Below are 21,426 nucleotides of genomic sequence, written 5' to 3'. Positions count from 1 at the left end.
CCCCCCCTCTATACCAACCATGTCATCCCCGGAAACCCCCAACAAACCCCCAATCCGGCGCTTCCCCGCGACCACCCCACCGCAAACCCTGTGGCAAGCGGTCTGCGACGACGGCGCCGCCATAATCGAAGGCTTTCTCCCCGGCTCCACGATGGAGAAATTCGACCAAGAGCTCTCGCACCGCTCCGCCACGACGACTGGAGGCCAAATGAACCAAGAATTCTACCAAATGCCGGTCCCCACCACGACGAAATGGATGAACGACCTGACCGCCACATGCCCGACCTTCCGGCACGAGATCCTCAACAACCCGGTCCTGCACCGCCTGTGCGAGGAGGTCTTCACGCGGACGCACGGGGACTACTGGCTCCTCAACGGGATGGCCATGGAGATGATGCCGGGCAACCCGACCCAGGAGCTGCACAACGACCACGGCACGCACCCGATCCTGCAGTATCTGGCGGACGACGCCCCGTCGCCGGTGTTCAGTATTATCACGGCGGTGAACGAGTTCACGGAGGCGAATGGCGCCACGCGCGTGATCCTGGGGAGTCATCGGTGGCCGAGGGGCCAGCGCGGGACGGATGAGCAGACGGTCCGGGCGGTGCTTCAGCCCGGGGACGCGTTGGTGCTGTACCGGACGACGAAGCATGGCGGGGCGGCGCACGGCGCGGAGAACCCCGATCATCGACGCTTGTTGTTGCTGTCGGTCGGGAGCTGTCAGCTCGCTCCGTACGAGACGCATGTCACCGTGCCGCGGGCGGTGGTGGAGAGTATGACGCCCCTGGCGCAGAAGATGATCGGGTGGCGGAGTACAAAGCCGGTGATTTCGAATGTCACGGGGTTGAATACGGTGCGTATGAAGCATTTGGAGACGCAGATTGGGTTGAGGTCGGAGGTGCCGTTGGAGGGGGAGTGTTGAGATTGCTGCCATGGGGTGGTTTCGGTGTTGATGCCGGGAAGGGGGACTGGCTGGTGGGCTGAGGATTGGGAAATTTACGTGGATTCGTTCCTGCTTAGGAAGAGACTGTTAATTTACCCATAAATCTTCCAACCTGATAATCACAATTTCGCTCATAAGGATACTTGTTCTCGTCGTAAAGGTAGGAATTAAATCGCTGAGAGAACCCCTGTCCAGCCCAATAGATAGGCAGATACTCAGATCCAAACTACCTAGGCACGGTGTTGAACATGACCACATCGCATTTCTCTGTTCCATCCGTCAACTCTACAACCTCTACATCCATTTCCCCCGTGAGGTTCCTCAAGCCCTCCTGCTCGGCCAAGAACACATCTGCTGCCCTCTCCCGCAAAGTTTTCAGGTACGCTGCGTAGTCGTCCGCTGCCTCGGTCCTCTGTTCCCCTTTCTTATCATGCAGCAAAGCGGCCCCGGCCCTAGGAACGTGGGGATGAATCTGGCAGGGCCCCGACAGACACTCCTCGAAGTGGACCGTGCTAACCTCATAGGCGTAAACGATGTCGGCAGGCGGTTGCCACTCCTCCACCACCGGCTCATGTCCACCAATGATTGCCTCAGCCTCAACAAGGCCCGGGTCTGCTTCCGTGCCAAGAAGCCGTGCTGTTATTGTCGCCTTCGTCTCCCGGCTCTCGAGAGAAGGCCTTCTCATCGTGAATCCCTCGGCAACCTTGATGCCCGTGATCATGAACACTGACGTCCGGCCAAACCCGCTTCGCATCACACTCTGTACTTCCGGATGCAAGCTGCGCTCAGTGGCCTCCTCATTGGTAGGGTAATCGTGTAGATGGATGGTGTCCAGCCGCTCGTAGAAGTGATTCGCAGGGTCAAGCACAGTGCCTCCACCACCGACAGCGGTATCAGCGAAGCGCATGAATCTCGTCCAAAGTTGCCCGTGGAGTGTGGTCAACTCGTCATCACTCTTCAACATGCCCTCGACATCTGTGTGTAATGCGAGTATGGCAGGCTTCGTGGGGCTGCTGAGGGTCTTAGTTGGTTCTCGCCAGTCGGCGACGATATCTCCCGGGTTGATCGCGTAAAGGTGGTGATAGTCAAAGCCAGGCACTAGAATATAGGATTCATTCATGCTTTCCATCACTGTGTACAGTCAGTCAGGTTGTTCATCAAGCTACTCCGTCGGGATCTGGGTCTTGCCGTCTTAACGACAGGGTTTTCTCGACGGTGCGGCTTGGCTTGACAAGGTGGAGAAGGAGAGATGTGAGCGAGCAAGAAGGAAGGAAGCGTTGATCAAACTGACGATGTGGCAGGAAACAGAATGACATAGATAATGGCCACCTAGCAGTAGAAGCGGACGACTGCCATTTCCCACTGTGAAATTTTGCCTGTTTGGTGGAGCATGGAAGTTAGGCCACGGAAGGTGACATGAGCTAGATCGTCATCCAGACCTAACGTCTGCAAACGCCATCGCTCAATTGCCTAGAATTTTCTTGTCAGCCTGAGACATCGAGGGCGGAAGCCATGGACGGCAATCAGAAGCTTCATTGGGCTGTTTGCAAGTTATCACTTCGGCCTGGTGAGTGTCCCATGTCTCAGCCATGCTGTTGTTAGGTGTGATGGGCCACTGGCTGAGACGAACCCTCCCAGTTAAACAAAGGTGACTTGTGATGCAATTCCCACTTGAAGCCTTTCACAGCTCACCATCTGGCAACAAAACATTGGATGAATTATTGCTGATGGCTAGACTTAGCCAAATGGGGGCAAACAGATGAACAGCTGCTGATGAGACTCAAACGCATGATCAAATAACGAACAAGGCTGGTTTGCGCGTCCTGTTTGGCGCTCCCGAAGGTACCTCTCGTATCTCCTAACTGCTAGTTTCGGACCCAGGAGCTGAAGCTTGGTAGGTGTTGTCTATCAGCTCTGGCTGAAGCGGCATGCGCCGGCAGAAACATGAAGCCTGAGGCCACACACGGGTTGGATAGTGAGGCGCCTGCCTCTATTTTTGGGTGTGTTTTGCCCCACCGTGGACCTGGCGCGCTGCCCCTTGTAAAAGCGGCGGGAACCCCGCATGGGAAGGTCGATTTGGCCTCACATTTCACTCTCTTGTTGCCATCTTCAACACTTTCAAGAGGGTCGAAGGACCCCTCAGTGCCTCCAGCTCAATGGACTGTCTACCACCCGAGCTCATTCTCTCTATTGGCCAGCTCATCGAAAAGCATACACTATGTTCCCTGATCCGATGCTGTCGGCGACTATACGACGTCCTTCAACCGCTTTTCTATTCCGAGATCCGACTGGTCCCACCCTTGTCAGACAGCTATGTGTCTCTTGTTATGCGCCTATGGCGATGTCCCGACCTGGCTAGTCTTGTGCGCCACGCCGAGATTCATCTCCCGATTATTCGTCACCCCCGCCGTCAATATCAGCTGGACGAGAAGAAGGTACCTGAGCTCCAAGAGTTCATTCAGGATGTACAGAATGAGATGTTCGATCTCAAGGACAAGCGCAGACGTGATTGGTGGGGAACGAAACTGCGAAGCAGTGATTGGTGCTTCTGGCTGGGAGTGTTGCTTGTCCGGTTGACACGTCTCGAGAGCATTGAGTTTGTGGGCCTTTACAACAATAGTGCCATTTGTGATCTTCTGTACAGGGCCGGGAAACAGCAGCGGCCCTTCGACGAAACCTCCCCGTACCCTCTTCTGCGGCACATTTCGGTCCGAGACTGCGAGCAGGGGTTCGATCTCGAAGAAGTCCTGACACCTTTCTTCTACTTCCCAGCCGTGGAAACAGTTGATGTCAGCCAGCTGTGGGAGGGTCGAGGACGGGATGATCCTCTCGAGTGGCGGCGAGAGGCCAGCTGCGACCGTTGCCCGGTCAAACGGATAGACATTCGATCCTTGAAGCACTCGCGCGGCACACTCACCTGGCTCGCAGACTGCACGGAGCTGGAGCATATCTCAGTGCGAATCGCCTGCATCTTCGTCGGCTACCCTGAGATCCGGTTCGGGGTGCCCTTCAACCCCGCGCGCTTTGTTCGAGCCCTTCTTCCGTTCAGAAAGACCTTGAAAAGTCTGCACATCGAATACGACCAAGTATACCATGCCTTACTGAACGCCCCCGGGCCGGTAGAACTATACTATGAGGACATCTATTGGCTCACCGAGGACGAGCAGAACCTGGATCATTGCAATGCGCCCGTGGATTCGATTCGCGACTTCGAAGTCCTCGAAGAGGTGACCCTGCGACACGCCAACCTCTTACCAGCCGTGGATGGAGCTTCTGCTCGAGGGATTCTCGCGGATCGGCTCCCGAGATCCCTCCGACGTCTTCGTGTTCTCAACATCGTGGAAACCCGCTACGCAGATCTACTTGCGGAGCTCACCATCCTCGTCACCACTGCCCGCAATGCCTTCCCCGATCTGACCCAAATCCAGCTCCCGAGAAACACAGTGGACGAGATGTCATTACCCCCTTTCCAACAGGACTGCACAAACGCGGGAGTATCATTCGAATACTTCTAGATCCGTCCAAATGCCAAGCAACCCACGAAAGTCAAAAACACCCAACCATTCACTTCCACCCCTCCTCTATCCACACTCCCTATCCTTTTACAAACAAGTCAACAAATCCCCCAACCTCTCCAACACCACGCCCTGCACAGTGGCATTCGCATCAAGCTTATCGCTCGCCAAGCCCACCGAAACACTAACATAGCACCCATCGGAGTCCACCACAGCCGTCTCGGTCGGCAAGCGCGTCGACCCGCAAGTCTCGACATCATCCGCCGTGATCAACGGCAGCGCCGTATGGATCCGCGACAACACAAAGCTGAACTCATCCGCCGTCGCGCAACTACCCCCGTCCGTCACCGCCCCGAAGTTCACATTCAACCACACATTCTCGGGGAGGTACGGCGCTTCCCCGCCCGCGATCAGCTGATCCGTCAGCTTGGTCGCCAGCTCCGCGTACACCTGGCTGTACAGGGGCACGGCCGAGACGTTCCACGCCGTCTGCGCGCCCGTCGCGCCCGAGAACGCGATCGCGGGGATCCCCGCCGTGTTGGCCGCGTAGGTGGCGGCGCCGACGGTCCCCGAGAAGAACACCTCCCACCCGAGGTTGGAGCCCACGTTAGGACCCGTCACGGCGAGGTCGGGGCTGGCGCCGGAGAAAAATGTCGAGGCCAGCGTGTTGATGCCGTATTTGATCGACGTGACCGGGTAGGAGTTGACGTAGTTGAAGCGCGGTTCCGTCGCGTTGGAGCCGTAGGCCGGGCTGCCGGCGGGGCAGCTGTCGAATTCGCAGGCTGAGGTTAGAACGGTCGGGGTGCCGTCGTCGGAGCCTGTTGTTCTCTGGTTTAGTATTATAGGAGTAGTTGCGGGTGGGTTTGAGAGATTGGGAGTATCTCTGTTGTTACTGTGAGGTCTGGGAGGAATATGCTATGCTATACATACCAGTGCCACTCTCATTCTCAGCCGGGGCGGAGATCACCACCGAATGGCCTGCCTCGGTGAGGGAATCGTAGAGCTGCCGAATGTTGATCTCGGCCCAGCCATCATCATTCGACGAGATAATGTTGACAGCGTGCGCGGAGAGAGGCAAGAGCGCGAGGGCACTAGCGACCGGGAAATGCATGATTGCGGACGGACTCTGTGAGCGACACAAATACAAAGTGTCAAGTGTCTACGGTAGGGGCACGAGGCGCCGGGTCTATATAGCTGGTGGTGCCGTCGCTAATTTACCTAGAAGCTACTACATTATGCCAGGAACTTTTTCCATGGAAGAATAACCGAGCTATTATCCACTCGAAAGCCAAGTTTCGGCAGCTTAACGGTTAATCCTTTCCCCCTCTGCTTCCGAGGCCAGGAACAGCAGGTTGACATGTCGATCGCCGAGGATACGCTGCCTGTCACCAACCAGTGCAGCCACGTGCAGGGCGAATTCCTCGGCTATAATGTTTATGATGCACAATTAATCTACGGAGATAAAATGGCCCCAGGTGTCTGTCTCTATTCAGGACAATATTGAAGGGGACGGCAAGTGGGTCCTGCCGCACCACCCATCGATCCATCAATGCTTCATTGTTCGAGCACATGGGCTTTCCTGGCTTGTTCACAATTTCTGCATGCAGAGCCTGGCTAGTACTCACGGAACGCCAGCGGTCCGTCCCCAGAGCCGCTCGGCCAGATTCTGCACCAGCTGCAGCTTTTCCCACATCTTCTCGTCCGTCATCCCAATGCCCCGACCGCGACTGATGCTCGAGAACCCACACTGCGGACTCACCCCTAATGTAGTGTCGAGGACCTCCTGTCGACTACGGCCCTGACCCTGAGCAATCACGTCCGCTGCCGCGTTCACGCGGGCCTCGAGCTCGTCCAGGGACTCCATCTCCGGACTCTTAGTCGAGACGACGCCCAGCACCACGTTCTTGCCTACCGGCAGGTACCGCAGCGGCTGGAAGTCACCTGCTCGCTCTGTGTCATACTCGAGATAGAAGGTATCGAAGTCCAGTCCCGTGAACAGACGCCGCGCAATGCGCTCATACGAGCCACTGATGATGTGGGTGGACCCGGGCATATTGCCCCGACAGAGATGGATGCCCACGTGCAAGTCCGCTGGCCGACCCACCAGGCACTGGTTGTGTGCCCAGATGTATAACTCCAGCAGCTCGTCCGGATCAATCCCATCCGCGCGGCAGCCCGAGCGGAACTCGTCCGTCACGAAATACAGCAGCTGGGGGTCGTCCACCTGGATCGACCGCAGGCCTGCATCGTACAACGTCCGCAGCTCCTGAGCGTACGCTTGGGCCAGATCGGCAAAGTACTCTTTATCCGTCGTGTAGGGGCTACGATCGGTAAAGGCGGTGCCGGCGCGCAGCTGCAGATGCTGCCAGGTGATAGGGGGGATGGTGACCTTGCACTCTTTCCATTCCGCCGGGGGCACAAGGCTGCGCAGGTACTCCCAGTCCGCGAGGTACGGGCTCTCAGCGTAGCGGATCTTGTCGACGGCAATTACTGCTTCGCGGGCGGTCATCCCGTTGCGGATCATGACGTTCACCACGGGAAGTCCATTTCGTAGTCCCGCGGGAACAGGCACGTCCGGGACAATCTTGAAGCCGTGGAGGCGTTCGAAGAAGCCGGAATAGTAGATGGTTCGCTCATATTCTCCGGACATGATGGGTCGGACCTTCCGCTGCAGTTGCTGCTCGACCACTCGGGCGATGGCATCCTCTGTGATCTTTCTGAGGGCATCAGGGACCGGTTCGGTGGTATACGACACGAGCTGTCCGGCGGTAGCCCGAGCGGCGACAAGTTCATCGGGCCGGAGCAGCGATCCTATCTGCTCGGCGCGAAACTGGGGAGCCATGATGCTGACGATTGTTTCTGTATTTCTTGGCTTTTATCTAGGGCGTGTTCCACGGGAATATGTAACAAAACTCCTCAATTCCTTCCCAGGGCGTCGAGAAGAGGCTGGCGTTTTGAGGGGAAGGAATCCGGGGTCAGACGTGCGGAGAACGGTGGAGCGCGAGTGCGGAGTTGACTGCGGATAAGATCATATCCAGCACAGACCGTCAGCCTCCGCCAATTTTCCCCATAGCCAACCACTGTTGTACTCAACTGCATGACGGCAGCATTGTCAGCAGGGTTCCTCACCGCAAGCCATAGAGACTGGCGCAGGTGATCAATGGCATGGATGATACATCCACTAGAGCTCTGAAGGAGGTTTCAGTTTGCGGTAAGTACGACCGTTTCTCCGACTCGTCCAGTCTGGCTCAATTTGGTTGGTTAGTAAAGACTCGGACCACACCATGTTTGCTTTTGCACTATGGTTCTTTGGTGACATCCAACTTGATTGTTGCGGCAGTCATTCCTGACAGCTTGACGAGCAAATCGGCGAGCACATGCATGTCCATTTGCGGCAACTCGCACCGAATGAATAAACATATTGGTGACACTTCGATCAGCCCCACAGCTCCAGCACCAGGTACTCTCCCTGTAGTAAGTTGCATAAGCTGGTAACAGAATGAAAGTGTGGGTCAGGTGAATGGCATTGTCTCAGGCCGCTCCTAGTGTTGTGGGCTTGCTGGTAACATGATCTTTCTGCTTTCAAGTCTGAGGTTTGTACTGTCTCCCTGTCACTCTCATTCTTTGTAAAACTGGTGTGAGTATACTCGAGTGCTGTACAACAGCAGTACAAGAGATGCCTCCATCACGAGGAGTGAATTAAAGAATTGGAGAAGGCATCAGGGCGACATGGATGCTTCCTCGCCCAAAAGGGTTAGCAGCCATCCTCCCGTGCTAGCACGTGACCCTATCACTACACCCAATGCGGACAGCCTGCTTACCAAGCCGCGTCACACACATCTCGGTTTCATCCAGCGTGCCGATTGGCAGTCCATGATCTTGCCGGTGGATGTTCTGCGTATCTCCCACCAATTGCACTCACTTCGATCACTACTTTTTCCAGTCTCCATGACGCACTCCTTGAAGTAGTCCCTGAATTATCATCCAATCGATGCATGGCCACTAGGGATTAACTCAGGCGGGCGTTCGCCTTGGCTTCGACTTCTCTCCTGCAATCCCCAGGGCAGTGAGGGAGCACATTTTCCCAACTTCATTCTCTCGTTATCCAAAATCCACCCAATTGTGCAGGCAGGCAGCGCCTCCTCGCCTCTCCTAATCTACTCAGCACCCATATAGTCCCTCATTCACCTACCCTCTGCATGCTTTGAAGAAAAAAACCCACGTATGCCCCAATTTATCCCTGGCAACACCAGCAACAACAACACCACGGGCCTCGAGCGGCGCCTGGGGGACCCGAACGTCGAGGAGTATGTGTTCCCGATCCTGATCGCGCTGGCGTGGTGCAACGCGCTGGAGCTGCTGGTGCTGTGCTTCAACACCTTCAAGCGGTACGCGGGGCCCTACTTCTGGAGCCTGCTGGTCGCCTCGGTCAGCATCCTGCCCTTCGGGCTGGGCTACCTGCTGAAGATGTTCGACATCACCGCGACGCACTTCTACCTGGAGATCGCCATCTCGGATCTCGGCTGGGCCGGCATGGTGACCGGCCAGTCGCTGGTGCTCTGGTCGCGGCTGCACCTGGTGCTGCACAACCGGCGCCTGCTGCGCGCGCTGTTCTGGCTGATCGCCGTCGACGGCGTGCTGCTGCACGGCTGCGCCACCGCGCTGGAGTTCGCGACCAACGCCCGGCCGGACTCCCGCGCCGTCTCCCTCGGGTTCGGCGTTGTCGAGCGCATCCAGGTCACCTGGTTCTGCGTCCAGGAGCTGCTCCTCTCCGGCGTCTACATCGTCGCCACCGCCCGCCTGCTCCGCCTCGACAGCGGCAGCCCCGCCTCGCGCGCCCTCCTCTCCCAGCTCCTCCTCGTCAACGTCCTCATCGTCTTCCTGGACCTCGCCGTCGTCGCCATCCAGTGGGCCGGCTTCTTCACCTTCCAGGTCACCTTCAAGGCCCTCGCCTACAGCATCAAGCTGAAGCTCGAGTACATTATCCTGGGGAGGCTCGTCGATGTCGCCCACATCCGCACCCAGGGCGCCGGGCCCCGGTTTCGCATATAGACACACAGATGGATCATTAGAGCTAGGCGGGACGCAGCGTATGACCGTTTTACGGCCCATTCTTTTCTTCTATGTATATACTTCATCTTTTATTAAGCCGTGTACATTCAATAGACCAAGAACTTTACTCAGATTCCCCGGATCCCCACAAAGCATGAGCTCGTGACTGCCGGCAATAGGGTATGACGCGCTACACCCCAAACCCACCACGACCGGTACCCTTTCCACCTCCGACCCACAAAAATTATCGAACCGCACATGGGGGAGCCCGGAGCCTGTGGAGAATGTAATACTAGCACAGCGTCATCCCGGATTCTCCCGCTCCACCCTCCTTTCTCTGGTCCCTCCTGCAAAGAGGAAGATCTCGGTTGCTAGCAATCATCGCTTTTTTCTGTCTGTCATTCACCACCATTCAGACTCTAATTCCCCGAACTCACTTGAGAAGATGGCATACCATAATACAAAGCGCGGAGGACAGCTGAGGTGAGCAAGACTTTTTAGGATTTGCGTTCCAAAATATGTCAATGTATGGATATGTATAGACACTGTAACAAGAGATATAGACGATCAATCTGATCTACACTTGAACCCAGATATAGACAGTGTGTGCAAGGGGGTCTGGGTCACTATTTACAACCACCAAGATCTCAAGTCTTCTTCGCCTCCGTCTGCTCGGCCTCGATCTCCAGCCGCTGCGCCTGGACCATGGTCGCGATCGCGTCCTCGGTCTTGAGGTAGGTGTGGCGGCCCTGGAGGAACCAGAACCCGACGGCCACGACGAGCATGACCCCGAACACGGCGATCGCCCAGTTCATGTCGCTGGCGGACGGGTTGGGGGCGCCGGGAAACAGGAAGAAGATCGTGGTCACGATGCAGTAGATGACGCTGATGTAGTTGATGGGGGCGCCCCAGCGGCCGAGGTGGAACTCGCCGGGCGGCAGCTTGTCGCGGCCGACGATCAGCAGCGCGGCGATGGGGAGGCCGTACGAGATGGTCAGCGCGATCGTGCTGACGCTCAGGATCGCTTGGAGGACGGTGTCGGCGAACAGGTACAGGACCCCGACCAGCGCGATCAGAAAGCCCTGGAACCACAGCGCCCGCGCGGGCACCTTCCACACCGGGTCGACGTGCATCAGATACCCGCTCCAGGGCAGGCCGCCGTCGCGCGCGAAGCCCCAGGTGAGCCGGGAGGCGGTGGTGAGGATGCTGATGCCCTGTCCGAGGCCGTTGAAGATGAACAAGGCCAAGAGGGTGGCGCCGCCTTCTAGCCCCACGGTTTCCAACATTAACTCCATGAAGGGCAGGCCGGTCGCTGAGTTGATGACGTTGTCAACGTCCTGAATCGAGAACAGGCAGACCACCATGAAGATAAAACCGGTGATCGCACCCATCAGGACCGAAAGCCAGATCACGCGCGGGGCGTTGCGGCGCGGCGCGGGAATCTCCTCCACCATGTGGATCACTGCGTCAAAGGCTGTCAGTCCGTACGCCGCCTGCACCAGCCCAATGAACCACACCACCCCGTCGTCCCAGCCGGTCTCATTCATCCAATTCCCAAAGACAAACGAGGCCGGCTGAAAGGTGAGATCTTTCTTGACGCCCACGGAGATGAGCAGGGCGAGGGAGAGGATGACGAACAGCGCGGTGAACCACACTCCCACAAAGTTGTTCAGCCACGGCAGGAACTTCTCCTTCCGGCAGCCGAGGAGGTTGACCAGCGTCAGCACCAGGACGCATCCGATGTAGACGACGAATTCCAGCCAACCCGTGCCAGCGCCGCCCCACGAGTTGTCGAACAGGACCTTCATCCCCAGCAGGAACTCGGTCATGAAGGCCACCTGCGAGGCCGTCAGGGTCCACCACCCGAAGGTGTTGATCCACGCACACATGTACGAGGCAAAGCGACCCAACGGGGTCTCCCAGAGTCGGAAGACCCAGTAGGCCTGGCCCAAGGCCGTGGGCATACTACTGGTCAGCTCCCCAAGGGAGACAGCAACACACAAATTACATGCGGTGACCAGAACAAGACCCCACAGAATGGAGATGGGACCTCCATTGGTAAGCCCACTGTCAAGATCCTGAGCAAAAGTGGAATAGGTGCCTGATTGGTGCCTCAAAATTAGTTCATGGGGTTTTTTTTCTCTCTCTCGGCTAAGTTCAAGTGGGTCGGGAGCGGAAAAACAAGGACCGGCCGGCCACATTGTCTGAGTGAACAAGTGACGCAAGAAAGCACACACACACCTAGAACGCAGAAGGCTAGCGAGAGCATGCTCCAGATATCGAATTTGCGCGACAGGGCTTGGTCATGGCCCATCGCGGCGAGGTCGCTGGCATCTTGGGCATGTTGATCGCCCGAGTGGAACGGCTTGAGGGTTTCGGGGTTTTCCACGTCCATACGGGAGGGAGATTTGCAGAAAAATGATTGTTGTTGTTTTCAATGGATTGGTTGGATGTACAGTACTGTCAACCGACAGATAGCGCAATGTATTCGAAGGAGAGGCAGTTCATCCAACTGTCCATTTTCTGCTGACTGAGGAAAGAGTCACTCTCTGTGAGATGTCTGAGGGGTGCTTGATATATGAACCAAGCGAAGGAAAGGTGCAGCAGTTAAGTGTGGCAGTCCTCGGGTTATTTCCCCTCACGGCGCGAGCATTCTGGGGGGGGCAGGCAGCACAACAAGATGGGTGATGGGAGAGGAGTTATCGAGTCTGGGAGGGGAAAGATAATCAATGAATTGGGTAATTGGTCATAACTCAGATTCCGTGAGTGGACAAAAAAGATAAGTTGGTGATAAGCGAAATTTTTTTTAAAGATTTGCGGGGGGGGAAACAGAGGCTTGGCTTGGGAAAAGAAGTGCTTAAGGCTCGGCAGGACTTCCCAAGTGGGGTTGGCAGCTTTTTTGACCCCATCCACCCTTTCATTATTCTCTTGCGGGCTGTCATGCATTCAATGCTTGAACCAGATATCTCTTATTCAGTTCGATATCAAACGTCTATGAACTCCAAATTGTTTGTAGAGATGGATATTGCATCACACTGCTGTATCTCGTCTACTCCCTCGACTAACCTGCCCGATGGTTACTCAAATGACATCACTCCCTCCGGCAGTCTTCTTCCGAGGTAAACAAATACGTCAAATCCCTTGGGGAATACTGGATCCATGACAGTTGGAAGATTTGCCCCTATCTATCGATCTTAACTGTCATAATCGACGGTTGCAGCAGAGCCGTCCCGTGAGCTTCCCCTCGAACCAAGATAGTAGGCTCCCTGTGACACTCCTCAGCATCATCCTTAATCCCGATCCGGCAAGTGCACGCGGTGGCGATAAGTCCGTCCGGGGAACCGATTGTCGATCGGATCCATGGCTTGTTATCTCCTCCGTGGACCAGCTTTCTCCAACTACCGGTATAGCCATAGTTGAACACATTGTGATGGAATCGATACGAGGAGCTCAATTGATCATTTGACATCTGATTCTGATTCATCTCCCAGATACCTTGTCGACATCCACCTTGACGAGGCATCCCAAGATCTACAACAACCTCCTGCTTTTACGGTGCGAGACTAGTCTCAAACTCTATATCCCGATTTCCAGGCTTCAGAAGAGTCGAAATGCGGGGTTGGGCCACAGGACGATCGGAGCGGCCCAGGGACACTGGCGGCTTGTCAGCTGGAATCAAAGATCCGACACCGGAATGGCGGTTTTAGGTTGCAGCACAAACGAGCTGGATGATAGGTCCAAAACACCGAGGATAGCGGGATGTTTTCACGCTTGGCGATAACTGAGGGTCCCTGTCTGCCCTTAGCGTTTCAAAGCAGCAGTGGGCCTGACAAAAGCCCCTGGCTACCTCGACATTTCGTCAATCAAACAATAACCTTGTCTCTGCACTGCGATGGCTCGAAGTGTGAACCCATCACTTATCTCAGTCACTGGTTCCTCTGTTATAGAACACTAGACTTCAGGCCTGAGCCATTTCCACCGCGGTTCAGCTAGGTTCACTGAAGTATGTTGACCCAGTTGGACAACGGAGACCAGGAGAACCTGTGCAGATGTATTTATATTACCAACCGTTGTATATTCAATGCTAATATCTTGTTTAGGTGAGCTCTCAGGTCCAGAGTATACCACTGGAAAGGACCACTCATGGGATGATGACCAAGAGGAGTGACGGCGGAAGCCTCACCATTTATCAGAACACCACCAGTGCACTGCACCCACCGTCAATCTACGGTGTGAGTCACAGCTCTTGGGCTCGGACTACGATGGTCGAGTCTTGCTATAAGTCAGACTACTCTCCGCCCAACTTGTCCCTAAGACACCACATCCCGCTTCCCCCAAGCCACATGCTCCGACACCCAGTGCCAACTCAAATGGTCAAGCCATGGCACAGTCCACACCAAAATTGACAATGATCGAGCACATGAGAAAAGGCGGGGAGATTAATCAAAACTCAAATGCCGGAACTAACCACCATGTTCACACATTGATCAGCAGTGCCAAGAGTGGGAATACGAGATGGTTCATGGTCGCCGTATGACATGGAGGCCAGCGGCTTCTTGTAGTGCTATAAACACATCATATAAACAATTCGTTACATGCAACCGCCCTGAGCTTCGATTGAGCATGTCTCTAATGTTACTTGATGTTGTTCCCAGCATGCTCACCAGCATAGGTCTTGTTGCTCTCGCAACACTCGGATCTCTCCAACAATGCATGGCCACCGCCAACCTGCCGCCCGCTGTCCTGAAACGAGATACCTCGCCTCCTGGGGCGGGCAGCCTTGTGAAGAGGGAAGTCTGCTCGGACGGCACCCGATGCATTGTAGGCAGCTGCTGTGGTGACGGGTGCTCCTGGAACTGTTGTGGTCTGGACCAAGGGGGGTGTAAGATCCCATCCCTCAACGAGCAGTCCTCTGGCTGCGCATAGAACTATGGATGACTGACCGACACAATAGTTGGATGCGACCTGGGCGCGCGGTGCCAGTTCGACGGTAATGTGTTCATCGGATGCTGTGACAATTTCGTCGGGTATGCCTCGTTCACTAGTCATCTCCGCCGACACGTATCAACCTAACCTAGTATCCCAGAGGCTGCACCGGCGAAGGCACCCGCATCACCGTCCACACTCCTTACAGCACCGTCACCTTGAGCGACTCGACAGCTAGCGTATCAGCCGCGACAACTTCCTTATCGACTTCGTCCACCACCGCGTCAAGCGCAACGCGTACTACACCACCTTCAGCACAAACCAAATCGACCTCGGTACCAACCACCGCCCTCCCATCCTCCACCTCATCCAGCAAATTATCGCAGACGAACTCAACGTCTGCAGCGACAGGAGCACCCAACGCAAGTTCAGCATCGAGCACATTGTCCTCCTCCTCCTCCTCCTCTTCCTCATCCACAGCCCCATCCACCACACCTGCACAAACCCAATCCCCCAACAGTGCCGACATACCCCATTCCCAAGCCCGGGAAATAGCCACTCTCGTTGGACTAGCAGCCCTCGCATCGTGGTATCTCTTTTAGATTCCATTGATCAGAAATCACCATCCCTCGCCAGAAGCCCGCATTCTTTTCGCCACCATTCCCTTCATGAGTACAGCATAATCCATGTTCAATTTACCTACTGTACCGCACATTACCACCCAAATACCCAATCTACACACGCCAGCCCCCTATAGCCAGCAGCCAGACACAGTACCCACCACCCATACCCATGACCCATCCAAACCAAGCCCCAAATGCCACCACAACCCTACCCCCGGGGTACAAACCCAGCACCCCTGCAGCAACCAATGCAAACAATGCAAGCCGATCGCCCCACCCCTCCATCTTTAGCACACCCCAATCCAGATCGGCCCATACTACCCACCGCATTAAACTTCACAACAAGAGCGCCACACCCAAAACCCCAGTCCCAGCTGTAAGACGCGGCGGAGCACAAAGACCGTCAGGGAGTGCAGCCGTAGCCGTGTAGCCGTGTAGCCATGTGGGTACGGTACGGAGCTCTCCGATCGGGAACCTAACCTCAGGGTCGTATGATCGACCACCCACCCCGGAATAGTTCTCCGGGTGGATGCGGAAGGGTCGTGGGTCGTGGCTTGTGCGAGAAAGGGGATAGGATGGGTAGGATAGGGGCATTACTGGGAAGAATGTGGAGGGAGCTATGACCTAGCTTCAGATGATCGGGGTGGTGGTTTTGGGGGATCTATATTGGGTCCGTGGTTCTTGGGTGGTAGGAGATGCCACGTGATGCCGTGGGGGTAAGTTGTTGTATTTGTTAGGGTGAGGGTTTCTGGGCTTATGTGCATGCTAATTGGTATATGCCAGCGTACATTAATTCATTACATGGGATGTTAAGGTTGGTAGGTAGGGCGGTTCGAGGGTTGAGGGCTCGTCGACGATGGGATACATTGAAGCGTACGTTGCCCTCGATGAGCGAGTCGTGGGTATATCGCAGATGCTGGCCCGTACACAGAGTATTGCAACATCTATCAGGCGCTGTGTTCCACCGGGTTCTCTCCTGATTCCATATTTGTCTACACTCGAACCCATCGAGTGTGTGGCATGGGGCAACAGCTATGATATTCCTCGGTCATAATCCATAGGAAAATTCTACACGCATAACCCCAGATAAGTCACTACCGCAGCGAAACGAGTCTTGTGGCTTGAAAAACTACCTCAAGCTTTGTCCAAGCACTGGACCAGTACACAACACAAACCAAGCATCGATCATCCCCCATTCAAGATTCATACCTAGCAATACGTACGTAGATCGACACCCCAAAACCATGGTCCCCATCTCGAATCCCCCTTTTCAGGACTAGCGCATTCTGTAGATGGAAACCTTACCAAGAACTTTTCTTATAATCTTGAGCTACCTCAAAGTAGGTAACAGCCAGCAGAGACAGTTCTGGAACAACAATAATACTCAAAGACTATAGCTCACCGGCTTCTGCGCTTCTAGGCAGTTCTGCCGGGCCGACAGCGCGATCTCATCATGGTCGGCATAACTGGCGGTGTGCGCGTCCTGAGAAGTGGATTCGGGTCTTGTGATTTCGTCATTGCAGAGTGGGGATGCTGTTGAGAGCTATGAGGATCAATGTGAACGGTGACTTCGGAGCATTGCGAAGTTATGTCTTCCGTAGGTACTAGGTACTACGTAGTTATGGGTGTTTTGGCTGGTTGCAGATGGTTGGCTGGCCGTTTACTGAGCGTGCTAGTGAACTCGAATGTCGACAGTCATGCTTACATACTTGAAATTGCACTATACAGTACAAACCGCGTCTGATTGTCGTTTGAGGAGAAAGTATGTAATGAGGTAACTTCTCACTGTCCTCAAGCATTCTTGTCCCTGGACAAGTCTGCCAAGATCCGCACAAGTAGCAACTAATCCCGGTGGTGCATCAACGCCGGACCAAAATATATTCCCGCATGGAGAAGGGGTACAGTGCACATCTGGCCTGCTCCCCGCAGATAAACTAGGTAGTCTTCATAATCGCAACGTCGCCACGAAACCCACCAAAAGAGATCGCAACCCAAGTATTTGCAAAAGATCCCACCTATAAGTTACCAAAGGTTCGCAAAAAGACTGATTTGTAAGCTGCACCACGCCCCAGCAAGTTCAACCCTTTTTGACATCTTGGCACCCGCTTTCCCGAAACAACAAGATAACAAGATTTCACCCACGCCACAGGGAAAGCAGTTTTGACAAACCTATTTACCTGGTTGATATAAACCCTACAGGAAACCAAAGACCTGCTTCAAGGTTATCCTTGTGAAAGGCATCCCTCATCATTCTCAACACCACCAAAGGCACCCGCGCCGCATTACGTCATCGCATCGACAACTCCCCTAAAAATGCCCACGATCGGAGTCTTCCCCGCCGCCGGCGCCCTGGGCACCAGCACCATCAACCATCTCGTCAAGCTCGTTCCGGCGTCCGATTTGATCCTCGTGGCGCGGAAGCCGGACAACGACCACCTGGCCGAGCTGGCCCGCGCGGGGGCGACCGTCCGCCGGGCCGACTACGAGGAGCCGAGCACCCTGGACCGGGTCTTCGACGGGGTCGATGTGCTGCTGTTGATTTCCTATGCGTCGATTGAGATTCAGTTTCGGTTCGAGGTATGTTAAAAACTTTGCTTCCTACATAGACACATTCTGGAGAAATCTAAGCTAAAGGCCGAGACAGGCACATAAACACGCCATCGACGCCGCGCGGCGCAGCGGCGTGAAGCACATCTTCTACTCATCGCTGGGATTTGCGGGGGATCTGGAGACGAGCAGCGTGGCGCACGTGATGAAGGCGCACCTCAAGACGGAACGGTATCTGGCGGAGTTGCAGTCCTCATCATCCAGTTCTCAATTTACCTATACAGCGGTGCGGGAGGGGATCTACTCGGAGTCGTTCCCGCTCTACACGAGCTGGTTCGATCCCCACCACCCGGCGGATGAGGTGGCGATCCCGCATGCCGGCGACGGGCCCGGGGTGACCTGGGTGAAGCGCGACGAGCTGGGCGAAGCTACGGCGAAGCTGGTCGTCGGTTACACGAAAAGCCCGCGCGAGTTCCCGTACCTGAACCGCGTGCTGCTGCTCTCGGGCCCGCGGGAGATCTCGCTGCGGGAGACGGTCGAGATTTTGGGTCGCCTGGTCGGGAAACCCCTCAAGATCCGGGAGATCTCCATGGATGACTATGTCAAGCTGCCGCAGCATGGGAAGAAGTTCTTTTATCATGGGATTGATCTGACGAGGGAGTGGGCAACGGCATGGGATGCTATTCGGCGCGGGGAAACGGCTGTCGTCTCGCCGCTCCTGGGCCAAATCCTGGGTCGCGAGCCGGAAAGCTTCGAGACCACGGTCAAGGCTTTGTATGATAGTGGCGTGTCGCTGGCTGATCGCAGGTACTAGCGATCATTCCTCGAAATAAAATAGAATCATATTTCTCGCAAGAATCTCCATGACGCACATAATGACCGCTCGAATTCCGCATAGCGGGGTAAATGGCGGGTAAGATTCGGTCCCTGGATCGCTACCCGCGACGGCGACGAGACTTGCCGATATTCTTCTCGGTCGGCACTTGACCCTGCAGACAGGATACAGAGTTTATCAGGATGTGACCCCCCTGTGGGCTCGTGACGTGCTTGCAGGGTCGAAGATCCTCCCCCGATTCCCCCCCTACCCCGCGAACAACATCCGACCGCCTTTGCCGTCAGGCGGGAATAATCTCTTCCGGCAGCTTGTCACGGCACTACCCCCACGTCAACACCAGCCGTCGGGTGGTCCAGAGCCGGAGTGCGCTGACCTGCACGGCAGATCTAACGTAGAGAATAGGCGTTAGGCAGTCCGGACCGGACCCGCGGGTCTAAATCTGGTGATGGTCAGTGCTTGTGGAACTCGAACACGGTCGAGGCTTGCAGGTGTCGAAACGTAGCCTATCTCTAGCCCTCGAGGTGGGAGGTGAGGCATGATCCCGGCCCTGAGAAGAATTCCGGGCCACTGTCTGACTTCACCTGTCTTGCCTAAGCACCAGCTGGCTGGGTGCAGACTGAGGTCAAAGACGAGCCCGAGACAAGCTGCTGAGATCTCGAGATTGGATCTGCTGGCGGTGATCTTCCAGCTGCCTCTGATCTCATACCCATTCCCGTGCCTAGTCGATTAAACTCTGTAATAAGATCAGCCAGAGAACAAATCGGGTGGCTGCACTGCGGGGTTACCGTTCTGGGCTGGCGTTGTGAAGCTAAAGTCTAACCTTGTCCTGCCGCTAAGGGCCCGAGTAGCACTGGTCAATGACGCAGCGCATAATTCTGGAATAGGTTTTGTGTGGCCTGTGAGTGGTAGCAGAGAGGCATAGGGCTGACATCCAGACTGACATCTCCGAGTTTCATCCGGATCAAGAAAATTGTGGTCAGTAACTACTAAGTAGTTATCATGATCCTCCAAAGGGGGATAATGTATGCTCAAAAACGATGCCTCTGCCTTTCATCTCGTATCATGACCATCTCGTGTGCCGGAAGCACCTGAACCGAAGGGACATGATACTAACTAGTCAGCTGCTGGCAACACGACATCTGAGCCACGGGAACGAGGCGACCAGGCAGTTCGGACAATAGTATCAGATTGGGACAACGTTGGCTCTGTTCTCCAGACAAGGTTGACGGTTTCTTCCGACGGGGACGAAAATAATGAGGCTTCAGTTTTGGTTGGGGATCTCACGTCACAGATTTGGCAAGGGGAGGAGGGGAGTCGGAAACTAACGAGGAACCTTCAAGGGTTCTGAAGATGCCGGATCACACCACTGGGTGGCATCGCAACAAACCCTTGGGATCCGGCATCCGGTCCGCCTGGCTACCTTAGTGAAGGCGTATCCGCTGTGGAGGGACCTGAACCTTACTCTAACTCGACAAGGCTATTTCTCCAGTGCTGGATGCCGAAAAATTTACTAGCGTCCGTCCGCACTGCTGGGGAGGGGCCGTGTTGCATGCCGGAGATTTCGAGCTCGATTCATTCGTCAATTGAGCTTTAGTTGGATAGCTTGCTTGCTTAGTTCCAAATTCAGTCTATGGCTGAGCTTACCTAACTTAACCAGATTAAGCAATGTTTGAACTAATTAATTCTTCGATGTATGGTCCATGCCGAGTTGGTGGTTCCGGAGTAAGACTGTCAAAAGTGACGAGTTCGATGCGTAGGCACGGGACTTGGTACCTTGCCGCACGAATGGAGCCGAGTCCCCCTCTCTCAGAGTTCTAATCAGGATCTGGCAGGAGGGGGCCACTAAGGTACTGGCAGTCCGTCATCCATAATGATTTCCGACTCGGGACTTCCGAGACGTCACTGCAATCCACCCTGACACCACATTCATCATCGGGCTGCTTATCATTATGTCACTAGGAAGGGCAAGATGAGGAACAATGCAGAGCATAGACAAGGACTTTAATGTCATCGAGCACAGACAATGGATATGAATCTTCCGCTGACTCCGCGCCTCGGCTGTGTTTTGGTGCGTGCGCGCATATATGGGTTTGTGTGTGTGTGTCTGAACCGAAGGTATAACATGCTGGTCATAAAGGCAGCCATCTTGTCTAGACTCTAGACTTGCTCCACCCGGACGGTTACCGATCCACTTGCCTTGGTCTGTGTGCCCCGTGATCTAAATCAGGAGTTGATTCCCGCCCGGAAGAATAATGCTCAATCATCTCGAGTCTCATTCGCTTGAAAGAGAAATCGGGCAGAATAACAAGATAGGCATAGCATTGTATATTCCACCATGGACATAAGGGTGTTTCTACGACAATAATGGATCATCATTGAAGACTACGCAGGCAGAAAACGAAGGGTAGGGAGAGAATCCTAACTAGGTACAGCCAGTACCTTAGGTACCTCGACCAGTTGGGCACCGGACTAGGGACAAAAGCACCGCAGGGGCGAATTGTCAATGGTAGCCTCACCATTGGTGGATAGATCGATATATTATCCTGCCAATGTGATACAGATTGGTTCTCGACTCGTGTAGGCGAAGAGAACGAAGTACGAGGGGGTTTCGGATTAGTCGAGATTTCCATCCATCCTGCTCCGTACAGATCGCCTTGCAATCCGGACTGGGACTGAAGGCTTCGTGTAGTTGTACGTATCACAGCACCCTCTCGGGCAAAGAACGAAGCAGAACGGGTTGTTGCGGCCCATTTCCGCCGGGGATGTCTTTGAATCCGAAGGCATGACTACGGAAGAGCATTCAACATGATCCCTTTGACAACTACCGAGCTACGTGCCAGGTCGCAGCATCGTGGATTATGACGGGCTTGCCGTGAAAACGGAGAAGGAAAGATTCTGCATCAGCCCTCAGATCGACTCTGTTGTGATGACGGGTAAAATCACCTCAAAGGGGCAAGAGACACGATTTCAGTGCATCAATCCAAG

The 21,426-nt window shown here is 55.0% G+C and overlaps 9 protein-coding genes across 9 annotated transcripts; 5 read left to right on the top strand and 4 right to left on the bottom strand.

Moving 5' to 3' along the window:
* Positions 1-19: 19 nt before the first annotated feature.
* On the top strand, positions 20-1,066 carry ftmF (2-oxoglutarate dependent dioxygenase ftmF; the record flags this gene model as incomplete). The annotated part of the gene is made up of 1 exon (XM_040945555.1): positions 20-1,066. One exon carries the CDS (start codon positions 20-22, stop codon positions 920-922), a length of 903 nt encoding a protein of 300 aa, XP_040797540.1. The 3' UTR covers positions 923-1,066.
* Positions 1,044-2,425, bottom strand: BO72DRAFT_451721 (uncharacterized protein). Its single transcript, XM_040945554.1, has 2 exons — positions 2,235-2,425; positions 1,044-2,074 (listed from the first exon to the last, which is right to left on the bottom strand). The coding sequence occupies exon 2, from the start codon at positions 2,061-2,063 to the stop codon at positions 1,170-1,172; it is 894 nt and encodes a 297-aa protein (XP_040797539.1). The 5' UTR covers positions 2,064-2,074; positions 2,235-2,425; the 3' UTR covers positions 1,044-1,169.
* Positions 2,426-3,019: 594 nt separating this feature from the next.
* BO72DRAFT_236296 (uncharacterized protein) lies at positions 3,020-4,601 on the top strand. Its single transcript, XM_040939895.1, has one exon. It carries the CDS (start codon positions 3,100-3,102, stop codon positions 4,456-4,458), a length of 1,359 nt encoding a protein of 452 aa, XP_040797538.1. The 5' UTR covers positions 3,020-3,099; the 3' UTR covers positions 4,459-4,601.
* BO72DRAFT_531031 (5'/3'-nucleotidase SurE) lies at positions 4,546-5,697 on the bottom strand (the record flags this gene model as incomplete). The annotated part of the gene is made up of 2 exons (XM_040950334.1): positions 5,389-5,697; positions 4,546-5,276 (listed from the first exon to the last, which is right to left on the bottom strand). Exons 1-2 carry the CDS (start codon positions 5,567-5,569, stop codon positions 4,546-4,548), a joined length of 912 nt encoding a protein of 303 aa, XP_040797537.1. The 5' UTR covers positions 5,570-5,697.
* A 294-nt stretch (positions 5,698-5,991) lies between these two features.
* BO72DRAFT_480224 (5-methyltetrahydropteroyltriglutamate-homocysteine methyltransferase) lies at positions 5,992-7,768 on the bottom strand. The gene has a single exon (XM_040947617.1). The coding sequence runs from the start codon at positions 7,298-7,300 to the stop codon at positions 6,080-6,082; it is 1,221 nt and encodes a 406-aa protein (XP_040797536.1). The 5' UTR covers positions 7,301-7,768; the 3' UTR covers positions 5,992-6,079.
* Positions 7,769-8,682: 914 nt separating this feature from the next.
* BO72DRAFT_386917 (uncharacterized protein) lies at positions 8,683-9,510 on the top strand (the record flags this gene model as incomplete). Its single annotated transcript, XM_040941657.1, has 1 exon — positions 8,683-9,510. The coding sequence occupies one exon, from the start codon at positions 8,683-8,685 to the stop codon at positions 9,508-9,510; it is 828 nt and encodes a 275-aa protein (XP_040797535.1).
* Positions 9,511-9,881: 371 nt separating this feature from the next.
* BO72DRAFT_451714 (putative amino acid permease family protein) lies at positions 9,882-12,294 on the bottom strand. Its single transcript, XM_040945553.1, has 2 exons — positions 11,752-12,294; positions 9,882-11,611 (listed from the first exon to the last, which is right to left on the bottom strand). The coding sequence occupies exons 1-2, from the start codon at positions 11,903-11,905 to the stop codon at positions 10,158-10,160; spliced, it is 1,608 nt and encodes a 535-aa protein (XP_040797534.1). The 5' UTR covers positions 11,906-12,294; the 3' UTR covers positions 9,882-10,157.
* Positions 12,295-13,789: 1,495 nt separating this feature from the next.
* BO72DRAFT_236230 (putative GPI anchored protein) lies at positions 13,790-15,133 on the top strand. Its single transcript, XM_040939894.1, has 3 exons — positions 13,790-14,392; positions 14,465-14,537; positions 14,597-15,133. Exons 1-3 carry the CDS (start codon positions 14,026-14,028, stop codon positions 15,036-15,038), a joined length of 882 nt encoding a protein of 293 aa, XP_040797533.1. The 5' UTR covers positions 13,790-14,025; the 3' UTR covers positions 15,039-15,133.
* Positions 15,134-17,372: 2,239 nt separating this feature from the next.
* On the top strand, positions 17,373-18,420 carry BO72DRAFT_386932 (NAD(P)-binding protein; the record flags this gene model as incomplete). The annotated part of the gene is made up of 2 exons (XM_040941658.1): positions 17,373-17,636; positions 17,704-18,420. 2 exons carry the CDS (start codon positions 17,373-17,375, stop codon positions 18,418-18,420), a joined length of 981 nt encoding a protein of 326 aa, XP_040797532.1.
* Positions 18,421-21,426: the final 3,006 nt, after the last annotated feature.

Source organism: Aspergillus fijiensis (assembly GCF_003184825.1).
Source record: "Aspergillus fijiensis CBS 313.89 unplaced genomic scaffold BO72scaffold_59, whole genome shotgun sequence".
Taxonomy (NCBI): Eukaryota; Fungi; Ascomycota; class Eurotiomycetes; order Eurotiales; family Aspergillaceae; genus Aspergillus; species Aspergillus fijiensis.
Note: the sequence above shows the minus strand (reverse complement) of the source record. Positions and strands in the feature narration are given on the sequence as shown.